Here is a 27,576-nt window from a genome sequence, read left to right on the forward strand (position 1 = left end):
ACTATTTTTTCCAAGACACACAGTCTTACAAAGTATTTTTGTCTACTTTCAAGTGTATCTTGAAATAAGACAAAGCAAATCTACAAGTAACTTTTCTTCTAGATATATGAATATGTCTCTAAGATTTGAACTTAACATCCTATGTTGAGAATCTTAATTAGTTTTAAGATAAAAAAGTATTTACATTGGCATTTTTTTCACTTGCAATTATTTTTGAAATCTTGTTTTGAAGTTATTGCATACATTTATGAATTACAATATAGAATATCTGATTGGATATTCTTAAAATAATCTTAAATGTCATGTTTTCATTGACGGTAAGCGGAAAATTATCAAAATAAACAAAAATAAAGGCTTTCAATATTCTGTGTAATTAAGCTATAATGTGCTTCACTTAGCAAAATTAGCTGATGAAGTAAACTTAAAATTCGAAATCATTGAACATGACCATATACATGTGGAATATTAAGTCAATCAGTAGCTGACTAATATTGTTGTGTTTTTTTTTTAACAAACTAAAGCCTTTCAGGATAAAATTGGTATACTTGAATTTATGAACTGAACCCAGTTAATCCCAGAATAATCCCAAACAAAATCAGCAGCAAGAGACAAAGTAGTAAAAATTGTTTATTTCATCATCCCCCAATGTTTGGCCCATATTATTAAATCTCTGCTATAAGTTAGATATTTACATCATTAAGGGCCTCTGGTATAATACACCATTTTCTTTAGAAACAACTTCATTTATGTTGTACAAAATGTTGCAAACATAATCAACAATAAACCCAAACCTTTTCCCCCTGCATCAAAAGCAGACATTTCCCCCCACCATTTCATCACAGGTCACAGTAAACTTCATCTTAAGTTATTCCAGTAAGGCAAGCAGTCAACGTCTTTTACAGTTCGTCAAAGAACTGACCAAAAAGTGGCAATCATACAGTTTAAGACATGGAACAACTGAAATTATGCTTGGAATTTTTAGTTTGGAGAAACAGCTATTTCAGGAAAGTCTGAGTTTATTTATTTTTTCACTTTTTTATTTTGGGTTTAGAGGTTTCAGAAGCTGTAAAGGTGATTTAGAGTCTAAAGAGCAATTAAAACATAAAAAAAAATCCTGTGAAAGTTTCATTGCAATGGAGTCAAAAAACAAATAAAACAGCTGCCATGTTTAACAATGAACGTTGTCTACCAGCATCAGCTCTCATGATTCAGCTGCTTTTATGTCACATTGACACCAAAAAGTCTGTTTTTATAAAACAAAGCGAGCAGTAAACCCATGCAGTGTCTGGGACAACGGAGTCCTTCACCAATCAAACGATCTGCATTTGGTATCGAGCGGGCAAATCAGAATTAAAAACGCATGTGAAAAGATTAGAGTTGATTTTGAAGAAAACAGAAATAAAACTATGTAAACACAACCACCATAAAAGACAAGTTGCCAGTTTAAAGTTAACCCCACAGCTGCTTCCAGCTTCCTGCCAGCCAGTTCCTCCCTGGAGTGCATGACTTCCTGTTGAATCCAGGTTGAACCTTAACAAAGGCATTTTCTGGCTGATAGCCACAGCTGAGTTGTCCAGAATAAACAAAAAATCTCAGATGCATTTAGTGGCGCATGTCCTTAGAAAAATCACCGTATTTCTCTCCGGTCGGACAGATTTCTTTAGGTCTTCATACGGCGACTATGTTGTTCATCTCCCATTTCTGAGTGGATTTACTGACGTCACAGTCTGATATGAACACTTTGTGAAGCAGGTCGGAGCGGTCCAGACATTTACCTGTAAAAAAACAAAACATTTAAATCAATGAGCGTCAACACACCCGGGTTATTTTCTTTAAAATGAAAAACTTTCAATGGATTTTTCTGAACCATTCCAGATAAATTTTAACTAGAGGTAGTGAGCAGAAAGAAAATAAAATACAAATATGCAACTTTGAAACTTTTATTTTGCTAATGCTAATATTAGCGAACATTAGCATTAGCTAATATGAATAAAACTTCATATTAGTTAATGCTAGTGCTAAGTATTGATCATTGATGAGGGATTTTTTTTAATTTTTTTGCTCTGATCTTGTTGGGCAGACAGTTTTGAGTTATTATTGGTAATATTGTTATTACTTTATTATCATCATTGTGGTATTGTTATTTTTATTATGATCAGAAATGTAATCAAATACATGTTTTTCATGTAATGCTTTATTATTACTTAATAATATTTTCTATCTTCATCTACCAAATCAACAACAAAATAACTTTTTTCACACATTTTGTTTTATTTTTGTGTATGCTAACCTAATCTTAATGCCTGTATTTAATTTGTTTATATCACATTAAAAAGAGCATACCGCATTTTAATCGTTTAAGTCCTTTGCTGTCAATTGCATTTTGGTATATTTAAGTATTTTTGGTCTAGTTCTAGTGAAATTAACACTTGAAATAAGACAAAACTAATTTACAGGTAGTTTTTCAGAAAGATATAGAAGCTTGTTTTAAGTCAATAATCCCTTATATTAATAATTACAGATTATTTTACTTATAAAAATGGGAAATATGTCATATCATAACTGAAATAATCTGCCTCGGGAAATAGTACTTTTTATAAATACTCAAGAAATATTGACTTAAAATAAGCTCCTATATTTTGCTGAAAATGTACTTGTTAGTTTTGTCTTATTTCAAATGTACTAAGATATTTGCAGTAAAAACTAAACCAAATATTTGGTAAGATTTTGTGTTTTTGCAGTGAAGTTCTGAAAAGAAAAAGTTTAAAATACCCGTAATGCACCAGTAGGTGGCGATAAAGAAAAAAAACACACCTCCTGTCTGTAAGACTGTAAAACATTTAAGGTTTAATAGAAACAAAGTAAGACTTATGTAGAAAATCTGAAAATCAAATGACTGAAATGTCTTTAGATGCAGAAGTTAATGTTTGACAAAACTACGCAGACATTTACCTGTTGGAACATGAGTGAACCGATGAAGATCCTGAAAAACAAAAAAAGGAACAATATTGAAAGCTGATCAACCACTAATTGTGAGAATCAATAATCAATAATGAAACGGAGTCATGTTTGTGTTTCTCACCTTGAAGTAGTTCCACTCAGTGTGCTGGTTCCTCTCGCAGTGTGTGATGATCACAGCTGAATTATCTCCTTTGGTCAGGCACTGGTCGTACTGCATCAACTGTTTGGCTTCATTAATGCGGAAAAGCTACAGAACCAGAACCACAGAGATACGTCAAACCACATTCACTCAAGATGGTGGCGAAAGGTGCAGTCTGCGCTGCCTCAACGTTTTTGCGTGTTTTATCTCACAAATTCCTAAAATGTCTTTGGTTTCAATCAGAAACACCTGGAAGGAAGATTCTGGTCCAACACGGTCAGAAAGTGACGCTTGTAGTAGAATTAGGTCAAATTATTTGACAACGCAAAATGAAATATTTTATGCTTGTTTGCGCACCCTTTTTTTCAAACCCCACCTCAGTCGTGGACGGAGGCCGCTCACACCGAACAAAAATATTTTATATATAACTAATCAATCGATTATGCTGACGATTAATCAATTAATTAAAAAAATGGCATATTCTACATATTTTTCATATTTTTATTCATTAAAAGAAAACCAAAAGATGCAAACTAATAATTCAATTCCTTTTTAAATAAGAAATTATTATTATTGTTGATTATTATTATGCAGAGATATGCAGATATTACGTTATGTCAGTCCTTCACTTTCACAGAATATTTACATTTTTTTCTATCTCTTCCTGTGAAAATTCAAGGTTTTTGTAGGAAATACTTTCAAAGCTGCAACATCATAAAAATGTCTGTTCATTCTGTTACTAGGTTACGCAAACCGTCTTGCAGCATCAGCACTTCTTTTACCACTTAAAGCGTGAAAGCACTGAGTTTTTACCTGGTTCCCACCCATCCTGTGGCACGGGCCAATTTCCACATTCCCTCCATTCGTGTGGCCCATGCTGTCGATACAGTAGCTGGTTTCAAAACCTCGAATCTGCACACATTGATTATACGGCACTCATCATGAGTAACACAACAAATCAGCGATTTATAGGCAGGAATAAAACATGATGCGTTTGTTTTCTTACCTCCCCCCACTCAACATTTTTTGGAGGAAGCGGGTAGTGCAACGGGATGTCGTAAGCTATTTCCTCCATGAACCATTTGAAACTTTTGCATCGATGCTCCTCCCTGAAAAACATTTTGGGAAAACACACTTTATGTTTCCCATCGTTCATGGCTGGGAAAATATTTCGGTCTCCTGATCAAGATGTTGACAAAGACTTTTCCCAAATGACTTGTGGTTGTAACTGCAGCTAAAGGAGGTCCTACGAAGTATTAACTCAGAGAGCTATATGGAAATGCACACCCTACTTTTCAGATTTTTATAACAGTATAGACAAACTGAGTTGGTTTGTCGCATAAAATCCCAATAAAATACATGAAAGTTTGTGTTTGTAATAGCAAAACTGTAAATAGATCAATGTTTGTTTACATTCTTGTGAAGATTACATAATCATTATTTCTCCGTATGGAAGAAACCATGTGGTGTAAATTGAAAGCAAACATTTCTGTGAGTTCTGACTGCTGCAAAAACTAAAGTTGGACATAGTAGACACTGTTTGGCTGAAGAGATTGAAAACATTTTGGGGAGCTTCATTCCTGATCAAATTAACATTTTCTTGCATAACAGTCTGTTTCCAATTAAATGTTTGTAGTTTTCACTGGATATAAGGGTTGCGTTTTAAGCCAGAGGATCTTTCAGTTTAGTAAGTAAGTGAGGCAACAAAAACAAATAAATAACACAAATTAGTTTTTGCACTTTAGGATCCCAGGATAATTTCTGATTTTCTGTCACTTCAGCATCAGGACAACACTGAAACTGGCAGAATATTGCAAATCTGTACTTAAAAGTATAACCACGGATAAATCAGGTGGATCAAGACAGTTCTTTTAGGACAATTTAAATAAAAAAGAGGATCAAAGGCGTGCCGTGGTGGCGTAGGGGTTAGCGCGACCCGTATTTGGAGGCCTTTAGTCCTCGATGCGGCCGTCGCGGGTTCGACTCCTGGACCCGACGACATTTGCCGCATGTCTTCCCCCCTCTCCTTCCCTGTTTTCTGTCAGCCTACTGTAATATAAGAGACACTAGAGCCCACAAAAGAGCCCTTGGAGGGGTAAAAAAAAAAAAAAAAAAAGAGGATCAAAATAATATAAAAGACCTTCTTTACAAACCACCTGTACTGAATAATGGAGACACTGTTAGAGTGTTGGCCTCTTTTGTACCGGTTGGACCAGAAAGATTTTGTTTCAATATGATAGCACACTGTAAAAACACAAAATCTTACCAACTATTTTAAGTTTCTAGTGCAAATATCTTTGTACATTTAAAATAAGTCAAAACTAACTTAAAAGTAACTTTTCAGCAAGATACAGCAGCTTGTTTTAGGTAAATAATGATGTAATATTGATTTTTAATAAAATACAAGTCCCACAGGCAGATTGTTTTAGACGTATTACATTAGAAAATGTCTTGTTATAAGTGAAAACATTTACCAGTAGAACTAGAACTTTTTTATATATATCAATATTAAGGAATGACTTAAAACAAGCTCATATTTCTTGCTGAAAAGTTACTTAAAGGTTAATTAGTCTTATTTCAAGTGTACTAAAATGTTTTAGAAACTAAAACAAAATACTTGGTAAGACTTTGTGTTTTTGCACAAATTCTGAACACTGGTTTCACAAAGTCATATCTAAAATCAAAATAATTAATGAAGGACATAGCATAGCTATTTATTGGTACTAAATTAATATTAAAAATAAGATGCTTGTACATGTTTCTGTACCTGAAACGTTTCAGCTCGCTTATGTCTCCGTAGGCTAGGGTCAGCGTTTCAGGGCGGCTGGCGTAAAAATAGTCCTTATAATCATCCCACCAAACCTCGACCACACGAACGTAGTTCTGTTTGTACACAAAAACATTATTAGTGTTATTAGTGCAGATGAAGATCAGCCAGTGAAATTAAATACATACTGATCTAAATTATTATTTAGTCTCTGAGTATGAGCAGTGATTCTAAAAGAAAAGATAAAAGATAGGAACTCACTACATTTACAGTGCTGAGAGAATAAAGGCTCTACTCGACACTCAGTGTTTGTCTGCGATCTGTTGTCGTACCTTTAGAGTGGGAGAGGATCCAACATGTGCGGGTGGGGGGTTTCCCTGCCACCCCTGGAGTCTGTAGATGTGACCGACCCGAGAACATGGCACAAAGAGTAACTGGCCCCCACACTGCCAGATCTACAGCCAGGAATAACAATAAGAAACAATTAAAAATAAAACAGACATTTTCAGTCATCAGGAAGGAAACTCAGCATGTACACATTAGATGTGGGCTGGGCAATAAATTAGTTTTATCAATTAATCAAAGTTTTTGTTTTTGAAGATTTAATTTTTGGAAAAGCAGGATTTTTTTTTCCCACCAATTCACTCCTTAGGTTTCCATAATTCAGAATGACATCATTTCGCCCAAATCTGCCCAAGCGTGTTCTGCACCTTTATTCATCTAGATTTAATTAGAATTTTTAAATTACAAGAATAAAGTCATAATACGACAAGAATGCAGTCGCACAACAATAGAGTCCAAAAAATACAAGAATAAAGTCGGAACATTACCAGATAAAGTCATAATTTCATTAGATCTCCAACAACTTAAAATGAGAAATGTTAAGCATCTTTTGAAGTTATACTCAAGAATAACTTCAAATGTTACACCAAATAGAATTGTATTATTAGATAATCCAGTACTACTAAGTATTAATAATAGTATTTAGATTACTACTTATTAGAAATACTTCATCTTTTAACACATCAGCATCAAATTATTAGCAGGAACAATCGTGCAAACAATTGTTTATTTTGAGCTGCTCATCTCAGATCCTGATAACGAAAAGCTTTTTTCTCATTAAAACAACTTTTTAAAAAGTTTTTCCTGGTAATATTGTGTCTTTATTCTGCTAATATTAAGATATATTCTCGTAAATAAGTATTGTACTTTGTTGTAAAATTCACAGAAGGGATAATTAAAGTAAAAGCCACTTTTTGAAAATATCTTTTGCCAATAAAATCAGAAATTGGATTTATTTTTAAGCCATATCGCCCAGCCCTACCGTAGAATAATCTAAATATACCTTGTATGATATTTCAAAGTTCTCTCCTCCCCATATCTGCAGCCCAGGGTCGTACAGACCCAGCTCAAAGAAGAAGTCCCGCTCTATAGCAAAGAGCCCTCCAGCCATCGCTGGAGACCTACAGCAACACAAACCCACATCAGTTCCAGCAGGTACAGGTTACAGGTGCATGAACAGGTACAAGCCCAGAATCAAGCATGGGATGAACAGAGAAGGAATCAAGCAACACACAATCCCTGATGACGCATGATAAATGAGGAAGTGATCAGAGGAAGATGGAGGCGGTAAGGTCTCAGGACAAACTCTACGATAAGATCCCAAAACTATCCCAGACTTTAGATTAAACCCAGAGAGACTGGAGAGTGCTAACGAAATGCTTCTGCCCTTTAGGTTCCTGTGTTTAACGGTGGTTGATGAAGTTTAAAGGTGACCTACTGTGCTTCCATACAAAACAAAAAGTTTCTGAAAATGTTAACAAAAGAATCATTCTTAGATAATGAGATTTTAGTTTGCTCAGTTCTGTTGGAATGAGCTGTTTTAAGGCCTCTTGTCACTACAAATCCAAAAAAAGCTGCTTCTGGCAAAGCTCCCTAGCTAACGTTTACACTCGTATGTGAAACTGACTGCAAAAGGGTGAGTAATTATACAACCGTACATCTTGCTTGGGTTGCTAGGTAACAAATGTGACTTAACAACTGGGAGGTTTTCAGAGCGGATCGTTTTCCAGACACCAAAAAACATTTAACTCATTGCCAAAAAACAGTTGGTTGCTTTTTTTAACCACTTGGACTGTTTTTAGATGTAGTTGAGACCCAAATGGAAGTACAAAAACATGAACGGGAAAGAAAGTGAATTCTGCATAATACGTCCCCTTTAAAAAGAAAGAAAGAGCTTGATACTCAGGACAGATTAGAGTCATGACAATAAAGGTGCAACAGATAAAACCCTGCAGGGAAGGACAGCTAGTGGACAGAACAGTGGTAAGTCAACCCACATCAGCTGGAAATAGTCTTTTAGTTGGTTAGTTATGACTTTTAGTTGGTTAGTTATGCTATACACTACATTATGAATCCTATTTTTCTTTTCTCTTTTATTACCAGAGGCAGCTCTAATGTAGTGTATATCATAAGAAATGTGGCCAGGTACTCCAGTCCAGATGAGTCAGGAGGTTATTTGTACCTATATGGTTCAGTTACTGTTTTTCTCAGATTTTTTTCCCTGTCTCCAAGCGGAACTCTCTTCCAGAGCATGCTCCAATCCCAGGCTCCTCTAGCAAAACCGTTCTCGTCGCCGCCACCTTGGGGCTCGATGTTGAACCTCTGGCCGTGGATGGAGTCGATCAGAGGCACCGTACAAACAGTTCTGACACAACGGATGTGGGGACATGCATACAAGACACACGGAGGGGAACAGAAAGATGTCGCACAGGAAGTGGAATGGGGGACACACACAGATAGCAGAGCAAAACAACACAAAGACATAGAGTAGGGGCGGTGGGGTGGGGTGGATGACACCAACCAGGACAGTAGGGAACAAGAAGGGTGGGGATCAAGGAATGGGAGGTGGAGACAGAAAAAGATCAGGGGTGAGTTTTCACATGCTTTGGATATGTACCGGTATGGCTCGGTGGTATATTTTCTCGTGGCCTTCTCTTTCTGGCTAAGTGGGACTCTCTTCCAGAGCAGGCTCCAATCCCATGCTCCTCTAGCCAGGCCGTCCTCATCGCCGCCCTGCTGGGGCTCCATAGTGTACTCATTACCATCTATATAATCTATCAGGGGAACTGTGCAAACTGTCCTACATGTAGACACACACATACACAAACCTTTGTGTATACGAACAGGCTGAAAGTGGTGGGCATTTATTGTATCGTTAATCATTTAAAGTGATACATTTCTGCTCATAAGAAGAATCTTGATTCATCATTATCACAATAAATTCCAATTAATACTGTATAAAACCCCAAACTGTCCGTATTTCTGTTACTTTTACTACTTCCTCCACCGTTTGTTCAATTAAAGTAGAAATAAGTATAAATAAATTAGAAAATATGATTAAATGCAGATAGTGTGTGCAGATTAGTGACTGAAATCACAATTCTTTATGTGACTGGTGTCCTAAAGAAGAGAATTACAAAAAAGACAGGATTTGGGGTTTTCATTAACTGGGTCCCAACAGTCTCAAAATTAATGCACATAAACACTAAATAGAATGTATGAATTTCAGTTTTTAAGCAAAAGTAATTGTGATAATTAAAACCTTATAGTGATATATTTTAGTTTTCTAAGCATTTGTAGATCAGGGTTCTTATCTTAACATTAACACTGTTTCATCAGAGCTGCTTTAGAGGAGAAATACAAGTTATTATTTTTCACCCACTAGTCTTTAGCGTCTTTTCTCATTTAAAGACTTTAATCAACGCAGAGTAGTAAATAAATAAATAAACATGTACATAAGAAAAAAGACAGTCGAAGAAAAAAAGGTAGACAATAGAGTTTACTTTTGAGTAATGCGGTTAACAGAACTCTTTAATTATTAAAAATGGTAGTTAAAAAGTGAGCATGACTTACCTGTCTTTTGAAATTGGTGCAACTAGAGGAGCATACCAGTTGATTCCAACCTCACAATGAGCATCCAAGTAGATCAGAACCTGCAGAACAGCAACAAGAACAGCAGCACACACTGTCAGAATACATGTGGTTCCTGTAAGCTGATCCCCACGGTCGCCATAACTTCCTGCATACTGTTATGGCTAATACAACCAACAGGTGTTTAATCTCAGTACTAGGGGTGCACCGATTTATCGGCCAGCCGATTTCCTTCATTTTTGGAGATCGGTGGATAAGATCAGCCGATTTTCACATGTGAAGCCAATCTTATCCACCAATCTTATCTACCTTGGCAAAGGTCTATAAATCCACCACTGTCCTCTTCTGCTCTGCAGTGAGAAATCAGCTCACCAGGTCATGTCTGCACGTTTACATTTAACCCTACTGTTACCAATTCAGCAACTTTCTTGCTATATTGAGCAACATTTCAGACACAAAAAATTGCTATTGGCCAAAATCGGAATCGGCAGGTCAGGCTTTTTAAAAAGATCGGTAACCGGCAATCGGCCAGAAAACTGCAATCAGTACACTCCAACTCAGTTCTTAAATAAACTGTACATCTGGACTGGGTTACGCGTCTTGTTTAGCTAACAGATGTAATGTTGTTTTTCACATTAAGAGGCACCAAGAATGCAAATCACTAATTATTAAAATATCATTAGGCAAAAGCTGCTAATGTTCTCCTCCTGTAGATGAAACAGTGTCTTTCAACTGTCTCTCTCCTAGTGCAATAAAGGTGCTTGATGTGAAATCTGCCTGTATAATTGGATGCAATTGACAATTTTTTAATAAAGTCCATGTAAATACATGTATTGGGAATTGGCACTACGCAAACAAACTGAATTGATTTGAAATGCAGTGGATTTCCATGTGGTCCAAATGCATCAACACTCTACATCAGGGATGCTCAAACTTTTTGAGACCAAGATCTACTTTTTCTCTCACCAGCCAGCTGAGATCTACCTCATGACACAACGACATAAAAATTGTAAATTAAACTCTATTGACTTACTTTATATGCGAATATACATCAGTTTTAGCAGAAAAAATAAAGTGATAGAAAACCTAATCCAGTATCTTCCTCAGTGGGATTCTGACACTGGGAAGAGGTTACTGGTTTCTCAGTCACAAACTGGTTGCAAACCTGAGGCCAGCAGGTGTCAGTCAGTTATGATAGATCTGAAATTTGGTTTGATGACGTCAATATGAGAAGCTACAGACTGATCGGAGGAACCAAAGAGCTCTGTAAAGGTAAAGGCAAATCTTCTGAAGCTGGGATATAATCAATGTAATTTCACATAATTATCGCGGTAGAAGCCATTTGTTTGTTAAAATTTTATGTAATATATTTGTCCTATTTGATGTTTGTTGTGAATGACGTAAACTCACAAACGAACGAGGTAATTAATCTAAGTTTGTTGTTTATAGAACGTCTAGAAACTACAGCGGCTGTAATGCGCCACAGCAAAGGTAAACAAAGGTAAAATAACCACTCCCACCTTTTAACTCTCTCTCTCTCTCTCTTTGCCGTGTTAGCGCACACGTTGCCGTGGCAACCGCCTGCGCCCCGCAAGCCGAGCAAAGATTACGTTAAAAACATAACATTCAGTACGTTTCGATGTCAAGTTTCCAGGCTTGATATTTATTTCTCGATTATCAATCATCGCTTCCCTGAACACAGCGATGGTTGATCAGCTAATTTAAACTCCTGCTCTGCTAGTCAGTCGGTCTTTCAGTCGCCTTTTTTTTTGTTAATGGATCTAAAATGCACTGAATTGCGCAACACCTTGTTGAACAGTAATTACTGAGAATATTAATTTTAACACGTTTTGTTGATTAAAAAAAAAATTTATTCTTTAATGAAGCTATAAACGTTTACGATCTTAGTTAATATTTTAATAAGCCTGTCAGAAGAGGAAGTGCTGGTCTCAGCATCCTGGCGGCGTTCAGTTTGTCACCTACAGCCGAGATCGACTCAAAACCTTCCCGCAATCGACCGGTCGATCGCGATCGACGTATTGAGCACCCCTGCTTTAGATGTACCATAATTTATTTGAATCCAAACCAGACAGAAATGTTCAGAGTTTTAAATAAATGCATGAAACAATCGAAACGCAGAATTATTTAAAACCTACAGCAGGAGTAAAATACTGAGATTAGGTCAGAAATGTCCGAGTCTTTTTCGACATGGGTCAAAACAATTCTGTTTAAAGTCCTCAAGTGTGACCAAAGTAGGACTTTTTATGTTTTATAAAACTTTTCATTTCTATTCTCAGCAACAAAAACAGGATTTGAGTCACTATTTTTTGAAAACTTTTGCTATCCAGTGATTATACAGTTTTAATTAGTTTTATAAATCAATAAAATTCAGATTTAGGTGCATCCAGGTCTGATTTTGAGTAAAAGTTGATCGACAATAAAAAAAGTCAAATAAAAAGGAAAGGAAAACCATGATCAATAAAAAATGGAAACTTTCTGTTCAACCTAGAAATTTTCCACCTGAAAAAACTTTACGTCATTTCAAGCCATTTTATTTATGTAACCATCTCTGTGCCAAAAGTCCAGTCAAAAACTTAAAAATAAAACAAGCAAAATCATGTAAAACAGCACTAATTTAACAGAATTCAATCTTCTAATTTACTCAGATGTCAATCAGTGATTTATTTGTAATAATTATATGTACCTGTCCTTTGGTGGCTTTCTTGGCTCCAATGCTCCTTGCCTGGATCAATCCTTCTCTTTTGTCATTTCTGAAGAGTTTAACTAGACCGTTCCACTGCTTGATGTACTCCTCCAAACGCTCCTTCAGATGAGCTGCAAACACACAGAGAACGTAATTACAAATGATTACAACACAGTTATGACCGTTTGTGGTAATCCATTTGTAATTAAGATTTTAAAATGCCAAAATTAGAAGAAACATTAGACAGAATGGAAAATCTAAACTGATCTTTTGCTTCAGTTAATGTGTAATACAGTCGATTTCTAAATCTGTTAACCTGAAACAACCCACCTTTGTTGCTGAAGTCGTCTATTAAGACGATCTCAGCCAGGTATCTCCTGGCCGTCCTCTTGATGACGCTGTGCACTGTTCTCATCAGCGTGGACCAGCCCTCGTTATGGAACACTATTATGACACTCGAGGTCAACAGTCTGTCATCATAATTCCAGTACTTACACCTAGAGAGGAGAAACACACAAAATACCAAATCAGTTGGAGGAATTATGAATGAGTTACTGCCGACATTTCTCCATAATTATATTCACAAATCCATCTTTTAAAGGTTCCTTGAACAGGTTGGCATCGGTCTATTGGCGACACAAAACATGCCAATTACAATCTTTTCCCCCAAATTATTCTTAGATTTTAGTCTAATCAGTTCAGCCTCTTTTGAGCTCCTTTCAGAATGAGCTGTTTTAAGGGCTTTGTCACTTAAAATCCAAATAAAACGCAATGTTTACACTCACACGTGAAAGTAGCTGCAAACAGACAAACAATTATATAACCGTTCTTCTTAGAAAAGCATTAGTAGAGACTCCTGCACAGCCAACAAGAATGCAGCAAGTGGTTTCTGATCGGTAATTCAACAACAAAACACTTGTCTTTTCCAGCAGCCATTGTACTTGTAAAATCAGCAGACCAAAAGTGCTGGAGCTCAGCTTGGGTTGCTAGGTAACGGGCCTAGATTCCGCTGGTGTTGCTGGGTAACGGGCAGTGCCTGCTGATTTGTGGCCTTACATTCCAGAGGTTTTTGAAACAGCTAATTTTTCAGAAACATAAAATCATTTACTTCTTGCCAAATATGCTGTCTGTTTTTTTTTGTTGTTGTTGTTGTTTTTGTAAGTGTTTGGGATGTTTGTAGATGGAGCAGAAACCCAAATGGAAGTACAAAATCAAGCAAAATGTGAATTTTTCATAACTCCTAGATCCATTAAATATCTCAAATAAGTTCACAAGGGAGCTGCCGCAGCCTTCAGATAGGATGAACACCAGTTAACACTCTCCTGTGAACTTTTTAGAGATATTTCAGAGCAAACCTGGGATATAGAGGCTGGAGTAAATAATGGTAAATAAACTGCAACAATTTAATTATGTTATTAAAGTTATTTCTGCACTTTTCAATGAAAATATTGACCTTAGAGTCATAACAAACGTGGAAGAAGTTCTCTTGACTTTCCATTTGAAACAGCCAATCAAATGTGAAGGTCTCTATAGAGGCAGCCAATCAGACGTCAAGATCTCTATAGAGGCAGCCAATCAGACGTCACGGTCTCCATAATGGCAGCCCTAAAACCGCCCACTGAGTTTGATGAATGAAGTTGACATTATAAAATAATTCATTATATTTCAGTACACAAACATTCTTTATAAATAATTTATTAAATCATGAAATAATTGTACCTATTTGTTAAAATAAGATCAATACATTAATTAAGGCACATATAATTAGCTATATACTTAATAGGTTATTTCTCTATGTATTCCCTGTTTAAAAAAATGTATACGTTTAATTAATTATTTAATTGTAATTTGGCACTCTTCACCCTCCGTATCATGAAGTTTACCACACTTCACTGTTAGTGTGTAACCATGGCTTTAGGGAGTGTTGGAATATAAAGCGGTTTGTGTTTTCAAAAAAAAAACAAGACGTACAACTGAGGACAACTACATTTAAATGATGACGATGAGATTCAAGAATTACAAGAATTTCTGGTACATCAGCCCAGTAATGTGGTTGTTAATGTTTATTATTTGACCTAATGCTTCACCTCCAGATACATCTGTGACACACCTTTGTTGGCGTGTTGCTGACATTTTTCCACTATTGTTCCAGTAGTGGAACCCAACTTCTAATCCTGCAGGGATGTGACTGAACTGAGATTTTAAAAAATTACTGTTGTTGCAAGTCATGGATGTTTTCATGTTCACCAATGGAATATGAAAACAGGAAATTCCTGACTTTCCTGCCTCAGCAGAGGATAAAAGCTGAACATTTCACCATACATTATAGTGCTGCTGGGAAACACCAAAGATTATGTACATTTAAAACACCATATGAAAAACAATGGTTTATATTCAGGAACAAGTTATAAAAATGTGTCTTTTAAAAGTGGAAACTTAAACCTTTACAAGGTAGTTCTGGGTTTATTACACTAATTTGTAAAAAGATTTTGTCTCCAATTAATTCCATTTCAACCCAAACTACTTCCACTTTGTACTCCTAAACAAAACATTCCATATCCAAGTATTTAACCAATGTTTGTTGTTTTCTCCTTGGTTAAGTATTTTTGATCAATTATGGAGATATCACCAAATAGGTGATTTGTGTTTTTTCCCTATTATGAAATTTAGAGTCATAGAGCCTCCCATGGGCCCACCACCCGTGGGAGGGGCCAAAGGGGTCGGGTGCACTGTGTGATGGGTGGCGGCCAAGGGAGGGGACCCTGGCGGTCCGATCCTCGGTTGCAGAAACTGGCTCTTGGGACGTGGAATGTCACCTCTCTGGTGGGGAAGGAGCCGGAGCTAGTGCGTGAGGTCGAGAGGTTCCGGCTAGAAATAGTCGGTCTCACCTCGACGCATGGCTCTGGTTCTGGAACCAGTCTCCTTGAGAGGGGCTGGACATACTTCCACTCTGGAGTTGCCCAGGGAGAGAGACGTCGGGCAGGAGTGGGCATACTTGTTGCTCCCCATCTCGGCGCCTGTACGTTGGGGTTTACCCCGGTGAACGAGAGGGTAGGATCCCTCCGCCTACGGGTGGGGGGACGGGTTCTGACTGTCGTTTGTGCTTACGGGCCGAACGACAGTTCAGATTACCCACCCTTTTTGGAGTCCTTAGAGGGGGTACTGGAGAGTGCTCCTCCTGGGGACTCCCTTGTTCTGCTGGGGGACTTCAACGCTCACGTGGGCAACGACAGTGAGACCTGGAGGGGCGTGGTTGGGAGGAACGGCCCACCCGACCTGAACTCGAGCGGTGTTCTGTTGCTGGACTTCTGTGCTCGCCATGGATTGTCCATAACGAACACCATGTTCAAGCATAAGGGTGTCCATATGTGCACTTGGCACCAGGACACCCTAGGCCGCAGTTCGATGATCGACTTTGTCATCGTTTCATCGGATCTGCGGCCGTATGTCTTGGACACTCGGGTGAAGAGAGGTGCGGAGCTGTCCACTGACCACTACCTGGTGGTGAGTTGGCTCCGGTGGCGGGGGCGAAAGCCGGTCAGACCTGGCAGGCCCAAACGTGTTGTGAGGGTCTGCTGGGAACGTCTGGCGGAATCCCCTGTGAGACGGAGCTTTAACTCCCATCTCCGGCAAAACTTCGAACACGTCCCGGGGGAGGTGGGGGACATGGAGTCTGAGTGGACCGTGTTCCGTGCCTCCATTGTCGAGGCGGCCGATCGGAGCTGTGGCCGCAAGGTTGTCGGTGCCTGTCGCGGCGGCAACCCTCGAACCCGTTGGTGGACACCTTCGGTGAGGGATGCCGTCATGCTGAAGAAGGAGTCCTATCGGGCCTTTTTGGCCTCTGGGACTCCGGAAGCAGCTGATGGGTACCGGCGGGCGAAGCGGCATGCGGCTCGGGCGGTTGCTGAGGCAAAAACTCGGGTGTGGGAGGAGTTTGGAGAGGCCATGGAGAAAGACTTCCGCACGGCTTCGAGGCGATTCTGGTCCACCATCCGGCGTCTCAGGGGGGGGAAGCGGTGCAGCACCAACACTGTTTATAGTGGGGATGGTGTGCTGCTGACCTCTACTCGGGACGTTGTGGGCCGGTGGGCAGAGTACTTCGAAGACCTCCTCAATCCCACCAACATGCCTTCCACTGAGGAAGCGGAGCCTGGGGACTCTGGGTTGGGCTCTCCAATGTCTGGGGGCGAGGTCGCCGAGGTGATTAAAAAGCTCCTCGGTGGCAAGGCCCCGGGGCGGATGAGATCCGCCCGGAGTTCCTTAAGGCTCTGGATGTTGTAGGGTTGTGTTGGTTGACGCGACTCTGCAATATCGCATGGACATCGGGGGCAGTTCCCCTGGATTGGCAGACTGGGGTGGTGGTCCCCCTGTTCAAAAAGGGGGACCGGAGGGTGTGCTCCAATTATAGAGGGGTCACACTCTTAAGCCTCCCTGGCAAGGTCTATTCAGGGGTCCTGGAGAGGAGGGTCCGTCGGATAGTCGAACCTCGGATTCAGGAAGAGCAGTGTGGTTTTCGTCCTGGTCGTGGAACACTGGACCAGCTCTACACCCTCAGCAGGGTCCTGGAGGGTGCATGGGAGTTCGCCCAACCAGTCTACATGTGTTTTGTGGACTTGGAGAAGGCGTTCGACCGTGTCCCTCGGGGAGCCCTGTGGGGGGTTCTCCGGGAGTATGGGGTACCGGGCCCTTTGATACGGGCTGTCAGGTCCCTGTATGACCGGTGTCAGAGTCTGGTCCGCATTGCCGGCAGTAAGTCGGGCTCGTTTCCGGTGAGAGTTGGACTCCGCCAGGGCTGCCCTTTGTCACCGATTCTGTTCATCACTTTCATGGACAGAATTTCTAGGCGCAGCCAAGGTGTTGAGGGGATCCGATTTGGTGGCCTCAGGATCTCATCTCTGCTTTTCGCAGACGATGTGGTCCTTTTGGCTTCATCAGATCGTGATCTGCAGCTCTCGCTGGATCGGTTCGCAGCCGAGTGTGAAGCGGCCGGGATGGGGATCAGTGCCTCCAAATCCGAGGCCATGGTCTTGAGCCGGAAAAGGGTAGAGTGCCTTCTCCGGGTCAGGGGGGGTGTCCTGCCCCAAGTGGAGGAGTTTAAGTATCTCGGGATCTTGTTCACGAATGGGGGAAGAAGGGAGCGGGAGATCGACAGGCGGATTGGCGCAGCGTCTGCTGTCAAGCGGGCGCTGTACCGGTCCGTCGTGGTGAAGAGAGAGCTGAGCCAAAAAGCGAAGCTCTCGATTTACCGGTCGATCTACGTTCCCACCCTCATCTATGGTCATGAGCTTTGGGTCATGACCGAAAGAACGAGATCGCGGATACAAGCGGCCGAAATGGGTTTTCTCCGTAGGGTGGCTGGGCTCTCCCTTAGAGATAGGGTGAGAAGCTCAGTCATCCGGGAGGGACTCAGAGTAGAGCCGCTGCTCCTTCACATCGAGAGGAGCCAGTTGAGGTGGCTTGGGCATCTGGTCAGGATGCCTCCTGGACGCCTCCCTGGTGAGGTGTTCCGGGCACGTCCCACCGGGAGGAGGCCCCGGGGAAGACCCAGGACACGCTGGAGGGACTATGTCTCTCGGCTGGCCTGGGAACGCCTCGGGATTCCCCCGGAGGAGCTGGAAGAAGTGGCTGGGGAGAGGGAAGTCTGGGCCTCCCTTCTGAAGCTGCTACCCCCGCGACCCGACCTCGGATAAGCGGAAGAAGATGGATGGATGGATGGATGGATGGATGAAATTTAGAAAATGATTACCTTTGATTAGGGCTGAATATCAGGAAAATTTGATTTTACGTGATATTGGTGAATGAACCAATGATATTATGACTTGTGATAAATAAAATAGTAATTAAAAAGTGTTAATTTCTTTACGTTTTGGGTTCATAACAAACAAAGCCTGCAGGTAGGGAGTCACCTATCAAAATACAGGAACACACTAAGTAAAAGTCATTATTTCTATCTCAACAGAAGAAGGTTTTAGTGAAAAAATTACAGTTGCAGTGGAATAAATGTCATTCAGTTGATAAGGAAAATCAGCAATGACTCAGTGGTTTAGATAAACACAACCAACTGGGTCAGACCGGACAGGACTTCAGCGGATAACGGGCCGGCAGCATATCTGTCTTCATGCACAAACACAGAGAAGATGGTCTCAATGCATGTTGTCCTCTGTCCAGACAATGTCTATTGATAATGAAGAGCGTCAACAGGGTATCAATTTAAATCAGTGATGTCTCTTTTTAGGGCAGGAAATAACTGGAGCTAACACGTCACATTTCACATGTCGATGTTCAGACATATTTTTTGCAAACATTCACCAGAGGAATGTTATTTTCAATTATTTGTCTATTTGCATCTTTTAATGTATTTCTAATATTGTATAATATAAGCTTAAGTGGTTGAATGAAAAATATGCAGAATGTCCCAAATTTTTGTTATCCGATTAATTGATTAATCGTCAAAAAAATCTATAGGATAATTGATTTGTAAAATTATCGTTAGTTACAGCACTAGAAAAAACTGCAATGTAATATTGTACAAAATAAGCTTGAATGGTTAAATGAAAAATCTGCTAAATGCTTAAATTTTTTATCAGACTAATCATCAGAATAATCAAATACTAAAATAATGATTAGTTGCAGCTCTAGAAAGAACTACAATCTTAAATTTTAACTATTTCTCTCAAAATGGTTAAATGACAAAATTCCGAAATGTTTACATTTTTTCTGATTGATTGTCTGAATAATAATCAGTTGTTGAAGACCTGGAGAAAACTACAATTTGTATATGCTCAGTTGAAATAACAGCATTAATAGTAAATGAGGATGGAGAACATAAAGGTGCATTTCGAATTGTAAACAAATCAAATCATGATACCTGGAAAATGCCACAAAGGAAACAGAGTAAGCAGCAGCAGTACTCACTCTTCATGGCGTATATCGCTGATCGTTCTGTCCAGTGAGATCATGTCACTGGCCACCATGTTGAAACCAAACTCCTTAATGGACGCTTGGACGGAGTCTTTGTACTCTGGACCCAAAACAAACGGCTTGGCTCCCTCTCCGGGACCATTAGGGACTCCTGGAGGTTCAGGTTCCTTAGGCTCAAAATTTCCCAGAACCCCTTTCTTTAGCACAGGACTGTTGTAGGCGTGTGTGTCTGGTTTGAACGTCACATACTGCTGCTGGATGACCTGCTTCTGGTTAGGCTGCTGCCCCGCATCCTGAGGATTGTCTCCGCCTGGAGGTAGCAGTCAGAAACGAAAGGATTACATAAAGAACCAACACCAGGGTTTCGCTTTGAAGTTCGTCCAAAGTCGCATATTTCCTTATCAAACCCAAGCAACCGTTGTGAACCTTGATCTTTTTACTGTCCTGTTTATGTTTTTAAAGGTGACCAATTATGCTTCCTTGATCAGGTTAGGATAGGCCTCTGGTTTCATGGGTTACACAAAACATGTCCATAACATTTTTTGCACAGAATTATTCCCAGATAATAATATTTTAATCTGGTCAGTTCAGCTCCTTTTCAGCTCCTTTCAGAATGAGATGTTTTAGGGCCTCCTGTCATTTTAAATCTAAATTAGCTGCTTCTGGCCACGCCCCCCCAACTCATCGCTTACACTCACAAGTAAAAATGGCTGAAAACAGATGCATAATTATACAGTTGTGCATCTTTGAAAAGCAGAAGTGGAGCCCCCTGCACAACCAACGGGAATGCAGCATGTAGTTTCTGAATGGTAAGTCAACAATGAAACACTTGTCTCTTCCAACAGCCATTGTACAACACATACAGCTGACCAAACATGCTGGAGCTTCGCTTGGGTTGCTAGGTAACAGGGATGGGTTCGATTAGGGTTGTCAGGTAACGGTACTGTGGCCGTTGAATGTGACTTAACAATCGGGAAGCTTTTGAAATGGCTCGTCTTCCAGACTCCACATTAACTTATTCTCAAAACTCAGATGGATGGTTTTTTTTAAAGCTCTTAGATTGTTTTTACAACCTAAATGGAAGTTTAAAAAACAAAAAACAAAAACATGCAAAATATGTATTATGCATAATAGGTTCCCCTTTATCTTACAAGCAAGGCCGACTGGAACATATAAAATTTCTGTTTCCATACCTGAACTAGGCATCCAGAGTATGTGTTAACTGAATCACTGCATTAAATGCTGATTTTATGGTAAAATCTTAGTCAACTCACTAATGTTATAATTACATGTTTACATTCAAAGTCTGGTTCTGGATGAGTTGATCCTTTAATTTTAGCTGGTCTGGAGTTTCAAAAGAAAACTCTGGCTCCGTCTGTCCTAAACACAAGCAGGATTTAATCCCCAACGATTATTACTCCATCTTGTTACAATGCAGCTGTCATGGTGGCTGCAAGAAGTCTCAATCTGTTTACCAAGACCAAACTAACCTCAACCTAGGAGATAAGTTAATAGCAATTCCCCAACCACTCTATGTCCCCATCTAATGAAATATAAGAACAGATGAGAGCTGACATCTATCTGTCTGAAAGAAGTCATAAAGCCATCTAGGACTGAAACCACTAGTCAGATTAATCGATTATTGAAATAATTGTCATCTTATTTAGTAGCTGATTAATTGTTAACTGGAGAATACAGATTAAAAAGGGCCAGTTGCTAAAAGAACAATACACTTAAAGCATTAATTAAGCCAAAGCTGTACAGAAAATACAAACATTTTGAGTTTAGGATAAAAAAAACCTTTGTCTATAATTATATTCTATCCAGAACTCCACAAGCGTCAGTTTTAGCTTAACCTGGTTCAAATTATGTAAAGAAAATTCTCTTAAGCCTTTACTCAATTATTAATTTGTTAATTCAAATTAATTAACAGATTATCTCTACATTGTATTGATATCAAGTCAGGAAGAAACGGCTGAGCTTTTCACAATAAGTTAGAAGTATTTTTATTTTAGCTGCAGATGCATCCTTTTATAAAAATGATCAAGCGTTCACTAAAGTAATGCCATATCATTGCATTTTAGGCAATCAAATATTTATTTATGGGTTGTTTATTTGCATCTTTTAATGTAGTTCTAATATTGTATAAAAAAGGTTTAAATAAAAAAAATCTTCAAAATGTGCCAAAAAAAGAAGAATCGATTAGTCGATTCATCATCAGAATAATCAATTACTAAAATAACTGTTAGTTGAAGCAGAATATCCTGGCATCCATTCATGACCTTAAGCTTAACAATGCTTCAGTTACAAAGCAGGATAAGAAATCCAAACCACACCTTGAAATGGGTTTGGAGTGGCCTACTTAAAGTCTGGAATTAATGCTGATTGAGATTACACAGCTTAAATAGGCGTTTCAAAGAAAACTCTACAATGTAGCAGAGTAAATACAAAAAAAACGGGTCAAAATTCCTTCTCAGTGATGTAAAAGACGTCATAACGTTGCTGGATGGAGATTACCATCATCAGGGTGGACCAACCAGTTCCACCAGTCAATTCCTTATTCACATAATGAGTGGAGTCATCAATTGAAAAAAATTTTTTATTTACTCTGGTTACCTGTGTCAACAGCTCACCCTATAACGACAAGCAGACATAAACGGTACATGAAGTTCAATTATTTAAGAAAATACCCAATGAAGTAGACGCAGATAAGGCAAAAAAACCAACAACTCGTAATTGTTCTGCTAAAACAGCAGCTATAATAATGGTGAAACCATACATTTGTAGCTCCAAAAGCAAAGTTCTCAGAGCTGATTTCAAAATGTAAGTAGGAGGATGTTTGCGTCTCACCGTGCTTCAGTCTGATGGAGTTCAGGTCGACTTCTACGCCTTCCACACGCGGCCACGGCACCACCGGTTTAAACTGATCGGCCAAGTCACCTTTGGGGAGAAAACTGTCATCCTGTTTGAGAAAAAAAAAAAAAAACATGGTGAGGTCGTAAAAAAACACAGATCTAAATGACAAAATATGTAAGCATGTAACCTCAGACAGCACTAAATGTTAGAACAATTTACAGACAAGTTTGTGAAGAGAGACAAGAGTGAAATACAACCTAAGAACCACAAAAGGTTCTAGGATCGTCCAGCCTGTCACAATAACAAATTTTACTGGATGATAAATTGTCCTAGGAGTAATCGCAATAAATGATCATATTGTTTTGAGACCATTTTCCAGTAACATAATGATAAAACAATACAAGAACACAATCTCAAAGATCAATAAACTTTAAATTCTGATGAACATTTAACACTGAATTGGAAGACATTTTAAATCTAATAAAATAAATCAATCCAACATAAAAAATAAACAAAACAACAAATAAAATGAATTATGAAGTCTGTAAGTAAAGTTATCGTATTTTTGGTAGAAAAAGAGAGAAAAGAGAAATAAATTATATTCAATTATTGAGTTTGTTTTAATTTATCATACGGTTAATTGATTTACTGCTTATTGTGAGTGGGGTAACGACTGGTATAGTTTGTGAAAATTAAATTTTAATGAAGTTAGTAGCAGGGATTGTATTTCGAGGTTCACACATTTTCTCGCTAAAATCAAGCACTTTTCAAGGTAAGTTTTCAAGCTTTTCCAGCAACACACTTTGGAGATAAAAACACAAATAAACGAAAGAAGAAAATTTCAATTCACTATTAAATTTTATAATTTATTTTTGTTGTTAATATTGTATTGTGACGATACACTAAATAGGAGGGACAAAATAAAATAAATTAAAATTTTATGTTTTGAAAATTCTCTCACACGCTCTCTATACGACTGGCTGGTCCGAGAACAAAACACAAATTTAAGAAAAATAGATCCACTAATTTCAACAACCTTAAAATAAAATGTATAAAACCACTTTTATTTCAATTCTAAAATATCAAGCACTTTCAAATCCTTTACAGAAATCAAGTATTTTCCAACCTTGAAAACACCTAATTGAAATACAACTATTTTCAAGTATTTCAAGGATCCTTACAAATGCTGGTAACTAATTAATCACATTTTAATCAATTAATCAACAAAATAAGCAACATTTCCAACTCAAAAACTATTTTTGCTACTAAAATATTGACTAAATAGACACATGAGCTCAACAACAATAAAGATATTTATTGTTTTTGATCTGTTCAGATTATTCAATCATCAGATTAACACAAAGTGCTAAAATACACATTCATCTTTCATGTATTTCAGGAACTCTGATTATTCATGTAACTTTTTTAGAAATGTGGACGCTGACCTTAGCGTTAGGGGCGTGTCTGCTGCTGCAACATGTTTTGCATATAAATGGTATTTTAGGCTGAAATAGCTTCAGTAATAGGCTAAGTCCTACTAGAACAACTTGCACACAATAATAGTCTCTTCTGGCGAACCCATCAGATCGTTTTATGAAGTAAAAATTAACCCCTGTGTGTCAAGAAGAGCAACTTTGTCTTCCATTGCTGTTTGCAGATGTCGCGTGTGCGTCAGATTTACAAGCGTACCAGAAACACAACACAAAGGTTCCAGCTTGGGATTTTTGAATGTAAAAAAAAGATGAAGATTTTTAAAATATATGTAATTCATTAATAGAATAAAAATGTACATGTTAAAGTTCCAACAACGTGCTTCCTGTTGCTATGGTGGCAGATGAGACATAATGTGGACAGGATGTGGCACTAAACACACCAGTCTAGCGTAGTTGTTTTGTTTGTTTTTTTCTCTACACACACCTTTACAAACAGGTGTTCCCACATCACTCCTTCACAAGCAGGTGTACAGAAAGGCGTGACTTGAAAACATTCCTTACAGAAATGGCTAGAGTGATTGGTGTTTTAAAAAATCCTTTTTCACAATTAGAAAAGATTTTTAATTCACTGGAGTAGATACGATTAAAATACCTACAGAAAAAATGTCTAGAAAAAAAACTCAGAAGATAAGAAAGTTTGAAGGCCTTTTGTCTTGTCTGGTGAGTGGAGGAGACTTAATTAATTTATAGCCTTTTATAAGCATTTTAATAATCTGCTCTTCATACTAAGTTCTAATGTGATAAGCAACATTTAATTTCACAACAATCAGAAATGAAAGTTGAAGAATTTAAATTTTCAATGTTGGCAAAGTTTTGTCCATGGAAACTTGAAAAGTAAAAAGTATCAACCATTCCTTAAAGGTCCAACCGATAGAAAACTATAATTAAAAGCTGAGCCACAGCCCCACTAAACAAGCCTTACTTGTTCACCTGTTTGGATGAACAATGGCTTTATGAATATTACCAGACAGATGTGAGACAACTAGAGCTGCATCGATTAATTGATCCAGATTTCCTTCATTTTCAGTGATACCTGCATGTAAATACGATTTTATCTACCTTTGCTAAACTGACCCGCCCACCTGGTGACGTCTGCACACGTGCGGTTAAAGATGCAGTATTATCTGTTCTCCAGGCACATAAAGCCATTTTAGAGCATAATCAAGTAACTTTTACCTTCAGTTGGTATAAAAATGCTATACATGTCAAATATGACTCAAAAGAAATTTTACTGATTTCACGCCCTGAAACTGGGCCTCTGTCTCTTTAAGAAACTCCTGCTCTTTCTGAAACTCCGCTGTCAGGAAGTTATCACAACATGACTCCTCTTTTAACCCTTTAACATTTGTACCAGTGTTTCATTGAGAAGTAGCTCATACAGTGAGCTCAGCAGATGTGCAGTCCGACCAGGTGTTTGCTATTTGCTGCTGGAAAATCGCAATGTCAGCTTTTTTACTCAATATTTTGCAGCTGTAAATTCCTGGTTTACTGTGACACTCTGCTCAGATTTTTCTGAATGTTACTTCCAAACAGCACTTCTGAGTTGGTGCCTTTCCGTACTTTAGAAGTACATCAGCTCAGTGAATCTTGAAATTAAGAAATCTCACGGCTGTTTGTTTCTTAACCTGATCTCCGTAACAAACTCACCATCACATTTCAAATCCAAACTCACAACTCATCTGTTTACACTAGCTTAACCATCTGATCACAACTGCAGTGTTATTGTTATTGTACATATTAATATTGATGATTTAAGATGACCTTGAGTCAATATTCACTCTCACTATTTCAACTAAATAAATTTTATGATAATCTGATTAATCCATTGTGACAATAATTCATCTGATTATGTAACTACAACAGCATATTCGTTTAAAAAAACAATGCTAAACTTTCACTTGGCTACTTCTGATCAGAAGTTCGTTAAATGCAGCCAGCTCACTTCCGCCTGTTGAGGATCCGTGACTTTAAACGTGGTGACATGTACGGATGTGGATCCTGGATTGTTGGGAAGGGATGCACCTGGAAATCCAAATGCGTTTCATTTCCACCAGCAGTTAAGTTATAAACGCATCCCAGCAAAACTAGAGTTACCAACAAATGTAAAAACTGTCCAGTTGTGGGAACAAGCTAACGAGGACGCATAAATCAACGCCACACCGGGTTAACTCGACATGCACTGGTTGCTCTGTAGCAAGTGTCACTGTTTGGTGCGATTTAGCTTCTTACCTTTTTCCTGAACGGGTTGTCGTCGCTTGGCTTTGGAGAAAGAGACGACCAGAGTACCACCAAACCTAAAAACGTCCCAATGACCAGTAAGCTCCGCAGAAGGAATCCCACTTTCAGCCTCATACTGGAAGCCCCTTTCCTCTTTCACTTCTTCCTTCCAGCAGCAAACTAAGCTAAGCTGGTCCCCGTCCGCGCAGTTTAACCGGCTACAGCAGACAACCAACAGCTCTCTGTCTGCTGCTGTAAAATAAAATAAATATGAGTTCAGTGGGAACGAGTCTTCCCGCTGTTGCCGCGGTTTGTTCTCGGACAGGTTATTTCCTGTTATCGCCTGTCTGTTCTGGTACCCGGCCTGACTCTTCCGGTGTAACAACCCTGTCCTTCTCTAAGGTTCCTGTTGCTGGCCGATGGGAGTATCTGAGCCCGAAAAAGGAGGAGGAACCTGGCCAACAATAATAAAAATAACTATTTTTACTGTTATGTTGTTGAGGAATTGGAAACAATTCACAATACAGGCAATAGGTATTTTATTTGTACAACGCTTTTTCATAACTTCCTCTGAATTAATAAATTACTAACTACCTAACCTAAATTAGGTAGGTTAAAAAAATCAGACACTTTACAGGAGTGAAGCAAAATTATTTAGTTATTATTTATTATTATTTATGTTTATTGCTGTAATTTAGCAAAGATGTGCTTTGATAAAATTAGACTAAGATTGAGTTTATTAGCAATAAATAAATAAATTAGATAGATGTATATGTGTGTGTTGTAATTATTCTCAGTTAATTGCACTGCTTTTATTTTCGTATTATTCGTATTAATTGTGAATAGTCTGTTGATTTTTTTGTACTTTTTTTATTGTTATCCTTTGCATTGGAGTATGCTACTTTTGATAATTGCACAATATTATATTGTGCCCTCACTGTACAGTATGTTATCCTTAATATTGTTTTATGTATTTGTATATATATAAAAGGATCCCAGCACTGAGTCCCGTGGCATGAAAAATGTGTACAAACAGGAATAAGTTAGACTTATGCTGTTTCTTAATCTATACATTTAATAGAAATCATGAATCTTTTCTAGTCTGTGAGGTTACAAACAAGTGTTAAGTTAGTAATAAATCTATATTTTATGTTTTCTTGTCAATAGATATTATATATCATTGAAAAGATGTTTCATTGGTTCAGAAGGCTTTCAAGCTCATTTACAGCAAAATCCATGATTGTACTTTTAAATTATTAACTTAAAGATCTGACTTTAGAAATGTAGCTATATGGTTTGTGAAGCTGAGTAAAGCTTCTGGTACATTGAGAGTAACAGTTTGCTGTCAATGAAGTATTGTAGAAATGTGAATAATGGAAAAGTTGTTCTTCAGCAAATTGTCTGCATTTGTTTGCTCAGGTGCATGCTGGGTTTTTAAAGAACAAACACAAAAGGAAATCGCCCTGAAAATGAAATGAAAGGCTGTGGTTCCTGTTATACCCAGGCTTCTTGTTGTAACGTATATTTAATTGTTTGCTGTAAAATAGGTCTTCTGGACCTCTATCTTTTATTTACTGTTTTGGGA

At 38.4% G+C, this 27,576-nt stretch overlaps 1 protein-coding gene across 2 annotated transcripts; it reads right to left on the reverse strand.

Annotated features, from left to right (window-relative positions):
- Window positions 1–614: 614 nt before the first annotated feature.
- On the reverse strand, window positions 615–26,363 carry galnt7 (UDP-N-acetyl-alpha-D-galactosamine: polypeptide N-acetylgalactosaminyltransferase 7). 2 transcript variants are annotated; one of them, XM_028018356.1, is made up of 15 exons: window positions 26,004–26,363; window positions 22,276–22,387; window positions 19,420–19,735; window positions 12,835–13,001; window positions 12,505–12,635; window positions 9,783–9,862; window positions 8,392–8,574; window positions 7,213–7,330; window positions 6,200–6,322; window positions 5,868–5,983; window positions 4,107–4,209; window positions 3,914–4,012; window positions 3,083–3,208; window positions 2,953–2,983; window positions 615–1,775 (listed from the first exon to the last, which is right to left on the reverse strand). In XM_028018356.1, the coding sequence occupies exons 1-15, from the start codon at window positions 26,124–26,126 to the stop codon at window positions 1,669–1,671; spliced, it is 1,935 nt and encodes a 644-aa protein (XP_027874157.1). In that variant the 5' UTR covers window positions 26,127–26,363; the 3' UTR covers window positions 615–1,668. The 2 variants fall into 2 exon arrangements, with proteins under 2 accessions (XP_027874157.1, XP_027874158.1); XM_028018357.1 differs by lacking the exon at window positions 8,392–8,574 and adding an exon at window positions 8,827–9,009.
- Between the last annotated feature and the right edge of the window lie 1,213 nt (window positions 26,364–27,576).

Source organism: Xiphophorus couchianus, chromosome 5 (assembly GCF_001444195.1).
Source record: "Xiphophorus couchianus chromosome 5, X_couchianus-1.0, whole genome shotgun sequence".
NCBI lineage: Eukaryota > Metazoa > Chordata > Actinopteri > Cyprinodontiformes > Poeciliidae > Xiphophorus > Xiphophorus couchianus.